The sequence below is a fragment of the Leucoraja erinacea genome, chromosome 10 (genome assembly GCF_028641065.1).
Source record: "Leucoraja erinacea ecotype New England chromosome 10, Leri_hhj_1, whole genome shotgun sequence".
Taxonomy (NCBI): Eukaryota; Metazoa; Chordata; class Chondrichthyes; order Rajiformes; family Rajidae; genus Leucoraja; species Leucoraja erinaceus.
Window position 1 is genome coordinate 25,015,825 of NC_073386.1, and position 16,926 is coordinate 25,032,750.

General features: G+C 41.2%; 2 protein-coding genes across 3 annotated transcripts in view; one reads left to right on the forward strand and one right to left on the reverse strand.

Moving 5' to 3' along the window:
- armh1 (armadillo like helical domain containing 1) overlaps positions 1-3,149 on the reverse strand; it is a 34,199-nt gene extending 31,050 nt beyond the window's left edge. The window contains exon 1 of one of the 2 annotated variants that reach the window (XM_055641732.1): positions 2,485-2,574. The gene's annotated coding sequence lies outside the window, so the exon portion shown is untranslated. Of the gene's footprint in view, positions 1-2,484; positions 2,575-3,035 lie in introns of those variants that run through there. The other variant, XM_055641731.1, reaches the window with a different exon arrangement.
- A 313-nt stretch (positions 3,150-3,462) lies between these two features.
- On the forward strand, positions 3,463-12,737 carry tmem53 (transmembrane protein 53). Its single transcript, XM_055641733.1, has 3 exons — positions 3,463-3,721; positions 6,864-6,955; positions 9,495-12,737. The coding sequence occupies exons 1-3, from the start codon at positions 3,667-3,669 to the stop codon at positions 10,191-10,193; spliced, it is 846 nt and encodes a 281-aa protein (XP_055497708.1). The 5' UTR covers positions 3,463-3,666; the 3' UTR covers positions 10,194-12,737.
- The last annotated feature ends 4,189 nt before the right edge of the window (positions 12,738-16,926 follow it).

Sequence of the window (16,926 nt, forward strand, 5' to 3'; positions counted from 1 at the left end):
CCACCTCCAGTTTAAATTCTATTTGGAATATTTTTGGAGGACCAAGATCCAAGAAAAGAACACTGTGGGTTTTAAGGGTGTTGTTGTTTACTTATGAATAAATTTGTATTCATATGTTATTCCCGTATCATGTATCTATACACTGTAAATGGTTTGATTGTAATCATCTATTGTCTTTCTGCCGATTGGTTAGCACACAACAAAAAGCTTTCACTGTACCTAAGTACACCTGACAATAAACTAACTGAACTGATGTGAATAAATCACTCCCCAGGCCCAGTTTATTCATTTATGTAAAAAAGTGTAATATATAAGGCTATTTAATGTCAGTTATTTTAGCGAAGTTACAATACCTACCTTCAGTTCTGCCACTGTCGTTTGCGCAACTATGGCGCCTTTGGGGGGGGGGGGGGGGGGGGGGGGGATAAAATCCAGTTTTGTACTGCCTGTCGGAGGCAGATTTCCTCGGGCTGCTAGCTGATGAAGAAAATTCGATCGGACTTCCGTTCCCGGTATATTTAAAAGAACATTTGCTGGACAATTTATTAATTGGATTAAAATAAAAAGCGACTTCTAACGCCCTCAATGCCTACAACGTGATGGATCACAAGAACGGGACAAAACAAAGGGTAAGTAATTTATTTTACATATGATCTTGCTTCTTGGGATGGCTTTAATCTAATTTTATGTTGCAAAAATGTTATTTGGGCCCCATACGAACCGGCAGTGTCTTTCCTGCCGATACGGGGTTCAAATTCACCACAAATGCAACGTTCCAATCGATCGCGTTCCAGAAAAACCCACTTGCAAGATGATTTAAATCCTCTTTTTTTTGTCATAAGCCATCTAAATTGTCTATATTTTGTGTTATTCTCTCTCCATGATCATTATTTTTAAATTAAATATTCACAACAGTTTGAGTCACATGTATTGTGCAAAAAGCAATAATTTTGATTATATTTTGAGAGGATGTTTCTGGATTAATTTATGGGAATTAAACATTAAATTCCTTCCATCTGGCATATAAATTCATGACAGTGAGATTTAAAAATCATGTTATATTGTGAATACGTGTGAATGGGATTAGTTTGTTATTTGGAAATTTAGGCTATTTAAAAAAATTATCCTTTTCTTAAGAAATTGTATCTACAGGACATTATTAATGGGAAAGTAGTGGGCAGAAAGGCATGTCATGCATGGTTTGAAGAGCAAAAACTTGTAGTTTACAATTCCAAAATTGAAAAGTTGAGAACAAACAAGGTGTACAGAGTTGCTTATTGGTTACAATCTGAGGAGTATGATGATCCTACTGATTATGATATGCCAATGTAACAGCTAGCAACTGATCTTCTCCATAAAGACTTGGTCTATTGCTAGAAATTTTAATTTATTCACCTATCTGTTATGGGCTTGCAACATATTATACAATAATATTAAAATTCTGATCTTGAGAATATCACATTTTTGAATTTTCAAGGCAGTCTGGGTGTTTATTACTATTTCCGTCACAATGGTCAATTTTGAAATTAGCTACAATTAGTAATTAACTAATTTTATGCTTTAATTTCAGGTCATCCAAGTAAGCTGTTTTATATTTGTTTCAGAATGCTTCAATTAATAATAACTGAAAATTTCATTCAGTTCTCTTAACTTTTAAGAAAGTTATGGGCTTTTGACTGTCCTCGATCACAGCGTCTGTGTTAAGTCAATGGAAAAGCAATAGGGGGGTTGCACAAAAGGTCACTGGGTCATAGGGCTCAACGCACGGAGCCGCTAAATCCAACTGGAAGACATCCCTCACTTCCAGTATATGTTATTGATGCTAGAAACGCGTACTTTCCTACCTGTTAAAAACCGCCAAAATGTTGAATTTTTGCGCTGAAAAAAATTGTGGGAGTCGGGGTAAGTGTGAGAGACATGTACCCAACTTCAGAATTCCAAACGTGAAGCGAAATGAAGGTATAGAGAAGCGAGAACTGAAGGGACTACAGCAGCTAAAGTGCTTGGTAAACATTGAAAATATTGGGAATTATCGCGTTTGCTCACTGCATTTCATCAAGTAAGGCATTATTTGTGTTTTTTCTTGATTCCTTTGGTATCTAAAAATTCTCAGAAGTGATAAATCTGGCTGTAAATTTTTCTTCAGATGCGTTTTCATTTTGTATGTAAAAACCCACGAGAACCATGGGCGATTTAAAAAAATTACAGCCAGATTTATCACTTCTGAAACTTTTTAGATGCCAAAGGAATCAAGAAAAAACACAAATAATGCCTTGCTGGCTGTTGTTGTCCCTTCAGCTCTCGTTTCTAATTACCGTCATTTCGTCTCATTTTTGGAATTCTGAAGTATGCTAAATGTCTCTCACGCTTATCCCGATTTCCATAATTATTTACAGCGCAAAAATTGACAGTTTCAGCGGGTTTTAACGGGCCCGCTACGCTGGAAACAATGGTAAGTGCCTACCAAAGATCTTTGGTGCCTACCTGCAGTTCATCGCGTGTAATCCATTTGGAGTAGCCTAGCAACAGTACGGGTCATGGGTCGTGACCCGACTGCCGTGAAACCTCCCTATAGGGAACAAGATGCTAATTTCCGAGTATGAAAATTACCATAATTCGTTTAATACTGAAGATATGAAAGTGAATTAGGTGTCAAATTAAACTTCTTTTTATGCTTTATCTGATGGGATAAATTGCAGACTTGATTTTTTAAATCTCAAAATTTTGTATTTTGTATTTAGTTATTTCGCTTGACTTCCTCTGTAATGTTTCTTAAACCGCCCCTTTTAACATTGAAAACAAGGGCTAACAATCAAATTAAAATCAAAACCGAAAATACGGAAATAAGTCAAACGCCATAAACGGCAGAATTAATATATATATGTTCATTGTTTCCCTGAACTTAAGCAGTCGTTATCGTTTCGTGGAAATCTTTGTGATTTAACGCAGCGGCTCAGACAGCATCTCTGGTGAACATGGATAGGCGACGTCCGGGGTCGGGCTCCTTTCTTTGCCTGCTTCGATCAAACGTTTACCTGATTCAGAAAGTTGATTATTTTAATAAGGTGACACTTATTTTGTTGAACTAGTTCTGTCGATGGGAACCAAAGATCATAGATCTCGTATCTTTGACGGGAACCAACAACAAAGTGCAACGGGCCGCGGAAGGGGGCGGAGGAGCTGTCCCATTGTTGCTGGACAAAGGGGGCTGGAGTGGACCAATGTGAAGCAGCCGTGGCTCCATGTCCGAGCACCCTGACTGAAGCGGTTGCTAAGGACAGATACAACATGCTGGAGTAACTCAGCGGGACAGACAGCATGAAGGTCTCGACCCGAAATGTCACCCATTCCTTCTATCCAGAGATGCTGCCTGCCCGCTGAGTTACTCCAGCATTTTGTGTCCATCTTCGGTATAAAGCAGCATCTGCAGTTCCTTCTCACACCTTGCGGTTGCTAGGGAAATGGCGACCCTGTCATAAGCCGCTTCCGCATTGGCTGCCGAGCGGGGCTGGAGTGGACCAATGAGAAGGAGTCCTGGCCCCATGTCCGAGCAGCCTGACTGAAGCGGTTGCTAAGGAAGTGGCGGCCCTGTCAAAAGCCGCTTCCGCATTGGTTGCTCCGGGGTGGTTTTCGCCGGTGGTGACACCTCGGGCCTCCGGGTTAACCATGGGCGACACGGAGCTGGAATACTCCATCGTTTTCCCCGATCCCTCCGATTCAGGTAATTGAGGTTGCTGTCCGATTCACGGCGATCTTTTTGAAAGGCAATTTCTTTCCGTGGCGACCCGGGAATACAGGGAAATAACTTTCAGGTAGCCAGCGGGGGAAATAGTGGTTACGGAAGATCACTAGAAATAGGTCATCAATAGGTCATTTGGCCTTTCAATTCTGCTCCGTTGGGTAGACAGTTATGGTTGATCATCTACATGAAGGCTATTTTACTGCAATCAGCAAAAAAGCAAACTGTCGGATGACCTCGGTGGGTCGAGCAACATCTGTAGAGGCTGAGGGATATTATCGGGTCGGGACTCCGCATCAGGACTGAGGGGGGTGGAAGGAACTACATGCCAGTGAGCCGCATATCGGTGGTGGGGAAGTTACCGTACAGAGACACAAGATCTACCAAAGCTTTGGTCGGCAAGGTCTGATTACGCATAGTTAACAAGGTTTTGAGTGTGGGAAATCATGCCTCACAAATGTGATTTAAGTTGTTTTGAAGAGGTAACACGGGTTTGACAAGATGGGTGGAGGATGTTATCTACGTGGACTTCAGCAAGGCATGTGACAAGGTCCCGCATGGTAGGCTATATAGGTGGGTTCGATCAGGTGAGATCTAGGGTAAGTTAACAAAACGGATACGGAATTGAAACAGTGTTAGTGGAGTGTGAGGACGTACACTCCATTGAGGATAAATGGGGATCCTGTGGATAGGGTGAACTGTTTTAAATATCTGGGAGTCCACATCTCCGAGGATATGACATGGGCATCACACGCCTCAGCACTCGTGAGTAAGGCAAGGCAGCGCCTTTACCACCTCAGGCAATTGAGGAAATTCAGAGTGTCTCCGAGGATCCTCCAGTGCTTCTACGCAGCGGCGGTGGAAAGCATCTTGTCCAGGAACATTACCATCTGGTTTGGGAATTGCTCTGCCAAGGACAAGAAGGCTCTGCAGAGAGTAGTGCGTTCGGCCGAACGCACTATGGGAACTTCACTCGCCCCCCTGCAGGAACTATACAACAGGAGGTGCAACTCCAGAGCAAATAAAATCATGGGAGACCCCTTCCACCCCTGCAACGGACTGTTCCAGCTGCTACGGTCAGGCAAACGCCTCCGTTGCCATGCGGTGAGAACGGAGAGGTTGAGAAGGAGTTTCTTCCCAAAGGCAATTCGGACTGTAAACGCCTATCTCACCAGGGACTAACTCTACTGAACGTTTTTCCTTCCATTATTTATTATGTAAAAGAATATGTGTGTTATGATCGTGTTTATAATTTGTTTGGTTGTTTTGTTGTTTGTCTTTTGCACAAAAGTCCGCGAGCATTGCCACTTTCATTTCACTGCACATCTCGTATGTGTATGTGACAAATAAACTTGACTTGACTTGACTTGACTTGTGTTGTTATTCGAATGTAAGGCTTTGTAACCAAGTTTGCAGATTATGCTAAGATAGGTGATGGGGTGGGCAGTGTAGAGGAAGTAAGGACTCTGCAGAAGGACTTGGATAGGTTAGGAGAGTGGGCAGGGAAGTAGCAGATTAAATCCAGTGTAGCAAAGTGTGTAGTCATGCATTCTGATAATAATAAAGGTGTAGATTAAATGAAGAGAAAATCCAGATATCGGAAGTACAAAGGGCCTTGGGATTGCTGGTTGAGGACTCCCAAAAGTAAATTTGCAAGTTGAATCGGTAGTAAGAAAGGCAAATTCAATGCTAGCGTATCAAGAGCACTGGAATACAAAAACAGAGATGTGACTTGAGAATTAAGGGACAGAAGTTTAGGGGTAACATGAGGGGGAACTTCTTTACTCAGAGAGTGGTAGCTGTGTGGAATGTGCTTCCAGTGAAGGTGATGCAGGCAGGTTCGATTTTATCATTTAAAAATAAATTGGATAGTTATATGGACGGGAAAGGAATGGAGGGTTATGGGCTGAGTGCAGGTAGATGGGACTAGGGGAGAATACGTGTTCGGCACGGACTAGAAGGGCCGAGATGGCCTGTTTCCGTGCTGTAATTGTTATATGGTTATATATATGTAATACTTATGCTCAATAAAGCCCTGGTCATGCTGCATTTGGAGTAATGTGAGCAAATTTGGGCCCCATATCCGAGGAAGGATGTGCTGGCTGGAGAAGGTCCAGAGAAGGTTTACAAGAATGATTCCAGGAATGAATGGGTTAGCATATGATGAGCACTTGACAGCACTGGGCCTCTACTCGCGGGAGTTTTGAAGGTTGAGCGGGGACTTCATTGAAACTTACAGAATAGTGAAAGGCATAGAGAGTGGATGTGGAAAGGATGTTTCCACCAACAGGAGAGTTTAGGACCAGAGATCATAGCCTCAGAATTAAAAGATGAGGAAGAACTTATTTAGCGTAGTTAATTTGTGGAACTCATTGCCACAGAGGGCTGTGGATGTCAAGTCAGTGGATATTTTTAAGGCAGAGATAGCCAAATTCTTGATTAGAACGGGTGTCAAGGGTTATGGGGAGAAGGCAGGAAAATGGGATTAAGGAGGCAAAGATCAACCACGATTAAATGGAGGAATAGACTTGATGGTGGAATGGCCTAATTCTATTCCTATAACGTGAACTTATGACATTTGATTTTTATTGTAATTTTTGCTAAATACTTGCAGATGTATAACCCTGCATATGACTTGCAGATGTATAACCCATTCATCACTGATGTTGCCTTTTTATGCTTCTTAACTTGTGAAGGGATAGTAAAACTAGAATTTGGCTGAGCAGAAAAATTAAATAATTTCTGAACATATATGTGAAAAAAAAACAGTTAATCATCACAAACTCTTGTATTAGTTTTCCATCGCTCTATATTAATTTATACCCTTTTGAATTGAATTGTGGATTGCTTTGCACAATGTATTATTCAGAGTAGACAAATCTATCAAGCACCTGCATTAAGCAGGATAGACATTCATTCCCATATCAGTTTCAATTTAACTGAAATTCAAATCCTTGGAAATGGAAGGTGAATATGGAACCAACTGGTTACCCTTGGAAAGATGCTTGAATGTTCTGTATGGTCCCATGTTTTTTAACAAAGCTATATCATTTAAGATTGGAATCTGAATACAAATTTATTTTTAAAGTATTGAAAATTATAAATATCACTTTGTATGTTTCAGACCTTAAAGAAGACCCTGTGATAATTTTGTTGGGTTGGGCTGGCTGCCAAGACAAACATTTAGCAAAATACAGCTATATCTACAAAAATCAGGTTGGTGTGGGAAATACAGCTTTTCATATGTATGGATATCAAAATTGCTCAAGATTTATTTGTGGTTGGCACATGTTATTTAGGTTCTTTTTAGATTATATGTAAGAACATTTAAAAAGCTAATAAAGACATTTGAATCTTAAAGACAAAGGAGATAGCAGACCCGGATAGGAAAAGTTTCGAGGGATATGGGCCAAACGTGGGTGGGTGAGACTGGTGTAGGGGTATCCTAATTGTCATGAGCCATGTTATGCTGAAGGGCCTGTTTCTGTGATGTATTATGCCCCAGTCCCACTTATGAAACCTGAACGGAAACCTCTGGAGACTTTGCGCCTCAGCCAAGGTTTCCGTGCGGTTCCCGAAGGTTGCAGGTGGTTGCCGGAGGTTGCAGGTAGTGGAAGCAGGTAGAGAGACTGACAAAAACCTCCGGGAACCGCACGGAAACCTTGGGTGGGGCACAAAGTCTCCAGAGGTTTCCGTTCAGGTTTTCTAAGTGGGGCTGGGGCACTCTGTGACCCTTTTTCTTCCAATAATGACTGTTGACTTTCAAACAACATTCTCTAAAAAGGTTAAGCAAACTGGCAAGATCTGTTAAGAGTGAAACATAGCGCTAAAGTCAGGCAGTGACTGCTTACAGGTGAGATGCATGGTTATCAATGTGAAGAGTTAACCCTGTTTTCCTCTTATCATAATCATTGCCTAACTTGCTGAATGGTTGCAACATTTTCTGTTATTTTCCATTCCACCATCTGCAGCGATTTCCTGTTTAAAAAATGTAAGAAAGAAAAATATCTGTCCAGAAATCTTGCAAGATAAAACTAAATTAATATTTGTATATTAAAAATGTTTTATATATTTTTTACCTGAACTAATTTGCATCACCTTGCAGTTCATTGAATTGAACAGAATTTTATTAGACATTTATGAATCAATTCCTCCTTGTATATTATTCAATAAATGATAAGTTGTTAAACATTTTCACGCAGGCTTTCACCTCATAAAGCAAACCTGTCATCCAAAACTGGATGCCCTTTATTTTTAGGGAGAGAGACCAGACCAGCATACAAAGGCTGGTATATTGCTTGCCTAAATCTGCTTATTAACCTTCAATCATTCATATACATAACAGCCAACATAATCGACGTCCTTTCCTACCCTGGTCATTCCTTCTTCTCCATGTTCTTTCTCATCATGCAGAAGCTTGAAAACACACACCAACAGACTTTGGAACAGCCTTTTCCCTTCTTTTATCACACCTTAAAGAGTCATTCCATAAGCTGGAGTATAGTCTTGATTTTCCAACCTACATCATTGCAGACATGGGACTTTTTCTCTGGAACTGTTACGCTATAATACTGAGAAACTATATTCTGCACTCTGGATTATTTCTCTTTGCTCTACCTTTTGTACTTGTGTTTGTCTTGATTACATGAATGCACAGTATTATCTGATTTTTTTGGATAGCACGTAAACAAATGTTTTTTAACATTTGTACATGTGACAATAATCAACCTAATGCTAAACTACAGATGCTACATGGGTAGTTAGGGAGGTGAAAAAGACATATGGCGTATCATGCAAGAACTTGTCAAAATCCTTGCTGAAGTCCACATAGTCAAAATCCACTACCCTGCCCTCATCGATCTGCTTATGACCTCTTCCAAACCTATCAGATTGGTGAGACGTGATTTCCCACACACAAAGCTATGCAATCTCTAATTAGTCCTTGCCTGTCCAAGTACTGGGAGATCTTATCCTTCGGAATCACAAGGAGGATTTGAGAGGAACGTTATTTTTAACAGAGAGAATAGTTGATAATTAGAACTTTCTTCTGGAAGTATTGGAGTTGGATACAATCACATTTTACAAGAGAATTTTTGACAGGCACTAAAATAGGCAAGGCATAAAACAGATACAGGCCTAGCGTGAACAAATTAGATTAGTGTAGTTGGGCATATTGTGGTTAGAAGGCCCTATTTCAATGTCATACCACTCTATGATTTTCTGCCCCTGATATTATTATCTCAGAAGATATAGGTCAATTGAATAAAATTGTCCACATGATCAAACCAGTCCGGGGTGACTCTGGACTGATGGGCCACCATCAGGGCTGTCGGTTAACCTGGCGGGTCAGTGTCCCTTCAGTCCAGAGTCACCCCGGATATCTCCGGCCTCCCCCGGACAGAGATGAGACACTCGGGAGGGGACGGGGACGATCCAGTAGCAATTCAACAGCGCTTGCAGCGCCGGAGGCCCGGGTTCGATCCTGACTACGGACGAAACTCAGGTCTGTATCCACGCAGCAGCACAGCTGCTGAGAATGTTTATCATGAGTGACCTTTGACAAATCCCATGATTCCTTGTGTTTTTCGGAATACCGAACTCGCTTATTGTTACTTTATTTTTGAGGTGTTGACAGTCATTCCTTGTTAATGCAGAAGTTACCATTATCTTTTCCTTTCTTAACATATTCACCTGGTAATTGTAGTGAATGCTTTATATACAGTGTATTGAACAATATTTACTTCTCTTATTACAGGGCTGTGTGGTCCTCAGATACACTGCTCCATGGCGTCAGATATTTTTCCCTGGAATCTTCAGAAGAAATCTACGCTACATTGCAAGAAAGCTCTTAGATCTTCTGTTTGACATTGGCATAGAAGAGCATCCAATCTTGTTCCATGTTTTCAGTAATGCTGGCAGCATGCTCTATCGCCACATTGTCGAGCTCTTGATCAACCAAAATGAAACTTATTTCACAAAGTTTAATGTCATAGGGACCGTTTTTGACAGTGCACCTGGAAATAGGAACGTACTAGGTAGTGTCCGAGCTCTGAATGTAGTTTTGGGTTCTTCAGTCAACAGTTTTGTGAAGTGTTTTGCTCTTCCTGCTTTCATCTTGGTGGCAGTCTTTCAAGTTTTGCTCTACCCAGCAATACAATTTTTTTCCCTATCACACTATGATGCTTTGAAAGCGGACCCTTCAAGATGGCCTCAACTTTTCTTATATTCAAAAGCAGATAAAATAATTTCTTACAAGGATGTAGAGGAAATGATAAAAGCTAGAAAACGGTTAAATATAGAAGTGCAATCATTGGATTTTAACTCATCGCAGCATGTAAACCATTTTAGAAAATTCCCTGATAAATATTCTATCAGCTGCATCGGTTTCTTCACAGAATGTGTTTGGAAACATTTACCTAAATACTATGCTGAGAAACCATTGAATGTGTTATAAACAACTCTTAACCCAATACACCAAGCAAATCATTGCAGTTGGCCTTAATGCCCTTGGCTGGCTGGGGTAGGGAGGGTGGGGAAAAGGAAGGAGGAATGATATAAAGTCGGTCAGTGTCCCGCTTCTGATTGTAATTTGGAATTTCCAGGAAAGTTCTCATGTTAAATTTAAATGGGGTAACAGTAAACTCATTTATGGTATCCTTTGAAATTAATGCTTATGCTAATGCTTATTCTATTGGTTAACATTTAAACAGTAGTTGTTTTAATGAGGTTTTGTAGGTTCTCAGCATCTTCGAGAATGGGTGACAAAGTGAGGTGGACAGCAGAATTTCTTTTTAATCTTCAATGGATGGATATCTTGCTGGATATGACCATACAAACACTATAACGATTTTAGCTCCTGAATATTTGGAAGGAATGTCAAAGCTATACAATGCAAGTTCAAACAGTCATATTGAATTTGCTGTAGCGTTCTGATAAACATAATAAACCAATCCTAAGCTTATTTTTGTTTGTCCACTAGACCACAAAAAAATAGAAACAGAAGTAGGCCATTAGGTCCTTCAAGCTGCTCCATCATTTAATATCATAGCTGATCTATGCTGGCCTCAAACCATCTGCTGTGCCATTTCTCTATACCCCTATATTGCTCAATCTATCAAATATTTTTATATGTTCACTATAAATTCTAATAGTGATCCAATTTCTACCAACTGCCGGAGCAAAGAATGCCAGAGACTCACTGCCTTGTGTGAGAAGAATGATGTGAGATGACCTCCTATGGCATTTAATACTTTGTGTTGAAATATTAATGCAAGATTCTGAATTGTTCATAGATTGGAGAATTTTTTCAAATTGACTAATTCTCTTTTTAGCAAGTCAAGCACTTAGTGGCTTATCCTCATTTGGGAATATGGGCATTTTTCTCAAAACAATACAGACTCCATGCTATGTGTGCTCCTGCGTTGTTGTCAGGCTGGTATTTTCAGGATTTTTGCCTAGCAATGAACAAATGTATGATGTGGAGAAGATGATGCTTTCATTGTCTGCTATATCTTGCTTTCATTATTCTGGTGGAAGTTGCGGATTTTGATAAAATGTTAATAAACTATGGAAAGATGCTGCAGACAAAAATTCATGCAGGGCTCAAAGCATTCAATTCTTCCTTAACCATTCAATTCGCTCTGAATAACTTCCTGAAGTCATTCAACCCCGTGATCTAGGTTCTGCTAATTCTGGCATCTTCCTCATTTCCAGTTATAATCACTGCACTGTTAATAATTATGTTTTCAGTCATTTGTCCTCTGGAATCCTCAGCCCCTCTTTAGGCTGGTCTTTGAAACGTTTTTCCATGGCCAGGCTTCAGGTCACCAATTCTAGCTTCTATGGCTCGTTATATTTTATAAGTAGGCATGGACGTATCTTGAGATGTTTTGCAATGTTAGACAGCTTGTATGAATGCATGTTGTTGTTTTTGTTCTGTTTCTGAATAACTTGGCTGACAAGGTTCATCAAACATTTAACACATCGCTATAATCATGTAATTCCATTAACCTCTATAATTGTTTTGTGGGGCATCTTGGGTTTTGGATTCTTGCAGACCTGATGACAATGCAAGTGCATTGATTGTTTTGCTATTTGTACTACTTTTGATGTATAGCTCTATGATTGATGCATATTTATTATTAACTCCCATAGCTGCTGCTATTTGAGTTCCTTCTGTTTTGGTATCTTGAATATCCACAATTTTAAACGGGGTTTAAACATTTAGTATCTCTGTTCTGTGTATAGACTTTGTTCAGTTTCATGTCTTGATACATAAAATGGTAGTAGGCTTTAGTCGGTGTATTTTAAACCACCCGAACAATGAATCCATAGTTTGTTAAATAAAATGTCTTCAACTTTGTCAAAACAATGCACGAGGAAACCTCCCCTCTATCTTTTAGGTATCTATTTTAATTGAGTGGTTGAAGGTAAAAGTTTTGTTTTATAATGGATAAATCTTTTCAATTTTCACTCTCTGACTTTAGATCATCGGTGCTTTCCTAATGCCTCAGAGATGCATCTTGGCTAGTCAACTTTAGCAGCTGTTGCACTAATTGAACTGCATTTGTACTTGCATGTCTTCATTATCTGAGATTTATCAAAAACCAAATATATTGTACATTTATCAAAAACATACCTCTCCACTTTGTCAAAGTGGACAGTGGAATCTTTTCATGATTAGATGTTTTATACTTTTGCATAATTTAAGACTGTGTATAACAAACTGAAACAAACTGTTGGTAAAACCAAATAAATAATTGGTTGTATTATTTCCAGTTATTAAGGGGGGGGGGGGAGGCTGCATGGCAGCAGTTAAACTTAGAACCTCTCATCCCTTGTAAAGTCAGAATAATCTAAAATGTGTTAATATGTTCTGCGAGTGTACAACATTCTCTGTAATTTTCTCATTCTCCACACTTCAGCAATGGATTTGTATAACTGTATTGCTGAAAAAAATTGTGCAGGATTTATATATAAAAAGCAATTTTGAAAAGCTTCTCGGGTGTCATCTAAGTCCAATTCTTATTTTCTGAATACTTCACTTAAACCATCCCTTCAGGTTGGTTGAAAAGCCTAGCAATCTTACAAAATATGTTTTAAGAGTTAGCAACAGGGTAGACCATATGGTCTCTCTCGCAACACTTTTGCTATTCAATAATTGTAAGATATTTTGGCTTCAGCATGTAGATAGAAACAAGCACAGGTTTTCAGTACACGCTGTTGCCAGTGTGGGTCTTCTTTATTTTGCAAAAGTACACTACACACTGACACATTCACAAGACTGATAAGTTATAGAATCTATCACATGACACAAATCATACCAATATAGTGCTCAATTCTTAAAGTTACACTTACCATTATATACACTACAATAATGGCTGATCTTTTACCTCGTCCCATTATCTTTGTTTAACTCCATATCACTTTATTCTCTGATTAGTCAAAATTCTTGGAAATTGTCCTTCAGGCCTTTTAAACTGAATTACAATCAAACAGGTCTATCAAGCCTGCTCCTCATTCAAGACATTCATGGTTGATTCTCTCTACCGCCACAATAGATTAATGGGGGTTGCAATCTCACTGGCACACCACTATGCAATGGACTACTTCGACAATAAGAAGACAAACATCAGTCAAGCTGTCATCTGACAACTACAGCTCGGTGCAGAACATCATCATCCCCTCCAGAACTGGGTCTTTGCCCATCCCTTTGGAACTGGATCCTCGACTTCTTCATCAACAGGCTACAATTGGCACATCCCTAATGACTCTTCAGCCATCAGAAACAATTTCCTTATATGCAGGCATTTGGTATTGTTAGATTGAGTTCCTATGAGAACTGAATATTCAAGGTATACGTCCTATCAAAAAGACAGACAGGTGGGCAGAGGGGGTGGGGGAGCTCTGTTGGTGAGGAATTCAATTCAGGCCCATATGAGGGGTGCCATAGAATCAGGAAATGAAGAGTCAGTATGGATAGAACTGAGGAATTGTAAGGGTAAAAAGACCTCAATGGGAGTTGTAAGGGTAAAAAGACCTCAATAGGACATCCGGTGGTGCTGTCATGGCTGCCTCTGCCTTCAGTCCGGTATCTTTTTTGTTATGTTTGAAGTGCATTTTTTTGGGGGGGGGGGGGGTTTGTCTTTTATGTGGGGGGAAGAGGGTACGGTAAGGGGGGTACCGTCCTTCATTCGCTTCCTGAAGAGGATGCGACTATTGTTCGAGTCGCGTTCTCCCCCACCCCCCCCCCCCCCCCCCCCCCCCCCCCCCCCCGGCCTTTCCTGCCGGGACCGACCAGAGCTCCAGCAGCGGCGGCGCAGCGCTGGATACATCGCAGGTGGGCGATGCCTTACCGGGGATCGCCGTTTGGAGCTCCGGAGTGCTGGGCCTGCTGCACTGACATCGCGGAGCTGTGGTTCGCGGAGCTCCCAACGCATGCGGCGCTGATCAACATCGCGGAGTCCTGCAACCCTTTGTCGGGGGTAGCCAGCATGGGTCTCCGCCCGACTCAGCCTGTGGACTTCGGGAGCCGCGGACTCCGGTGGGGGGTGGCTGATTTGGAGGTCCAGGCCGCTGAGGATGTTCTCCTTTGGGGTTCGGCGTCGGGGTTCCATCGTTCCCGGCGTGAGGGCCTGAGCATCGGGCCGCCCGTGGCCGAGACTGCGGGGTGCTTGGGAGGCCCCGACCACGGGTGAACATCTGGGAAAATCGGGGAGGCTGGCTGGACTTTGGTTCCTTCCCTAACTTTGGTGCCGCTGTGGGGTTGTGTTGTGTCGTGGACTTCTGTGTTTGTGCTTTTCTTTTATTTTTTATGACTGTAAGGAAAATCCATTTTGGTGTCTCTTATGAGACAATGACAATAAATTGAATCCAATCCAATCCAATCTACAGGCCCTGGATAAAGGGTACAAGTTGAATCAAAAGTTAAAATCTGCATTGCAAAGGTAATGCTACGGTTGTTATGGGAGATTTCAACATGAAGGTAGACTGGGAAAATCAGGTTGGTACTGGACGACAAGAAAGGGAGTTTGTGGAGTGCCTCTGTGATGGATACTTAGAGCAGCTTGTATTGGAGCCTACCTGAGAGAAAGCAATTCTGGATTTAGTGTTGTGTAATGAACCTGATTTGATAAGGGAACTCGAGGTAAGGAGCCATTAGGAGGTAGTGACCATAATAACTTTTGTTCTACAATTTGAGAGGGAGAAGGGAAAATCAGAAGTGTCAGTATTACAATTGAACAAAGGGGACTATGGAGCCATGAGGGAGGAGCTGGCCAAAGTTGACTGGAAAGATACCCTAGCAGGTATGACAGTGGAACAACAATGGCAGGCATTTCTGGGAATAATTCAGAAGGTGCAGGATCAGTTCATTCCATGAGGAAGAAAGATTCCAAGGGGGGTAAGGGGCTGAAAAAGGGAAGCCAGGGACAGTATAAAAATAAAAGAGAAGAAGTATAACATAACAAAGATGTGCGGGAAGCCAGAGAATCGGGAAACTTTTAAAGAACAACAGTAGTTAACTAAAAAGCCAATACATGGAGAAAAGATGAGGTACAAAGGTACGCTAGCCAAGAATATAAAGGAGGATAGTAAAAGCTTATTTATGTATGTGAAGAGGAAAAAATTAGTTAAGACCAAAGTTGGACCCTTGAAGACTGAAACAGGTGAAGTTATTATGGGGAACAAGGAAATGGCAAACGAGTTGAACAGGTACTTTGGATCCGTCTTCACTAAGGAAGACACAAACAATCTCCCTGATGTACTAGTGGCCAGAGGATCTAGGGTGATGGAAGAACTGAAGGAAATTCACATTAGGCAGGAAATGGTTTTGGCACTGATGGGACTGAAGGATGATATATCCCCAAATCATGATGGTCTGCATCCCAGGGTACTTAAGGAAGTAGCTCTAGAAATTGTGGATACATTGGTGATCATTTTCCAATGTTCTATAGACTCAAGATCAGTTCCTGTGGATTGGAGGGTAGCTAATGTAATCACTTTTTAAGAAAGGCGGGAGAGAGAAAACAGGGAATTATAGACCAGTTAGCCTGACATTGGTGGTGGGGAAGATGCTGGAGTCAATTATAAAAGATGAAATAGAGGCATAATTGGACAGCAGTAACAGGATCGGTCCAAGTCAGTATGGATTTACGAAGGGAAAATCATGCTTGACTAATCTTCTGGAATTTTTTGAGGATGTAACTGGTCAGGCAAACGCCTCCGTTGCCATGCAGTGAGGGGAGAGGTTGAGAAGGAGTTTCCCCAGAGGCATTCGGACTGTAAACGCCTTTCTCACCTGGACTAACTGTACAGAAAGTTTTTCCTTCTGATTTAAGGTAAAAATATAGGTGTTTATAATTTGTTTGTAAGTTCCGCGAGCATTGCCACTTTTCATTTCACTGCACATCTCGTATGTGTATGTGACAAATAAACTGACTTGACTTGACTTGACTTGGGAGAGCCAGTGGATGTAGTGTACCTGGACTTTCAGAAAGCATTTGATAAGGTCCCACATAGGAGACTAGTAAGTGAAATTAGAGCACATGGTATTGGGGGTAGGGTACTGACTTGGATAGAAAATTGGTTGGCAGACAGGAAACAAAGAGTAGGAACTAATGGGTTCCTTTCAGAATGGCAGGCAGTGACTAGTGGGGTACCGCAAGGCTCATTGCTGGATCCGCAGCTATTACAATATACATTAATGATTTAGATGAAGGGATTAAAAGTACCATTAGCAAATTTGCAGATGACACAAAACTGAGTGGCAGTGTGAACTGTGAGGAGAATGCTATGAGAATGCTGGGTGTCTTGGACAGGCTGGGGAAGTGGGCAGATACATGGCAGATGCAGTTCAATGTGGATAAATGTGAGGTTATCCACTTTAGTGGCAAAAACAGGAAGGCAGATTATTATCTGAATGGTGTCAAGTTGGGAAAGGGGGAAGTACAACGAGATCTGGGGGTCCTTGTTCATCAGGCACTGAAAGTAAGCATGCAGGTACAGCAGGCAGTGAAGAAAGCAAATGTCATGTTGACCTTCATAACAAGAGGAGTTGAGTTAGGAGCAAAGGGGTCATCCTGCAGTTGTACAGGGCCATAGTGAGACCACACCTGGAGTATTGTGTGCAGCGTAGGTTCACAAGGTTAATTCCCAGGATGGCGGGACTGTCATATGTGATAAAATGG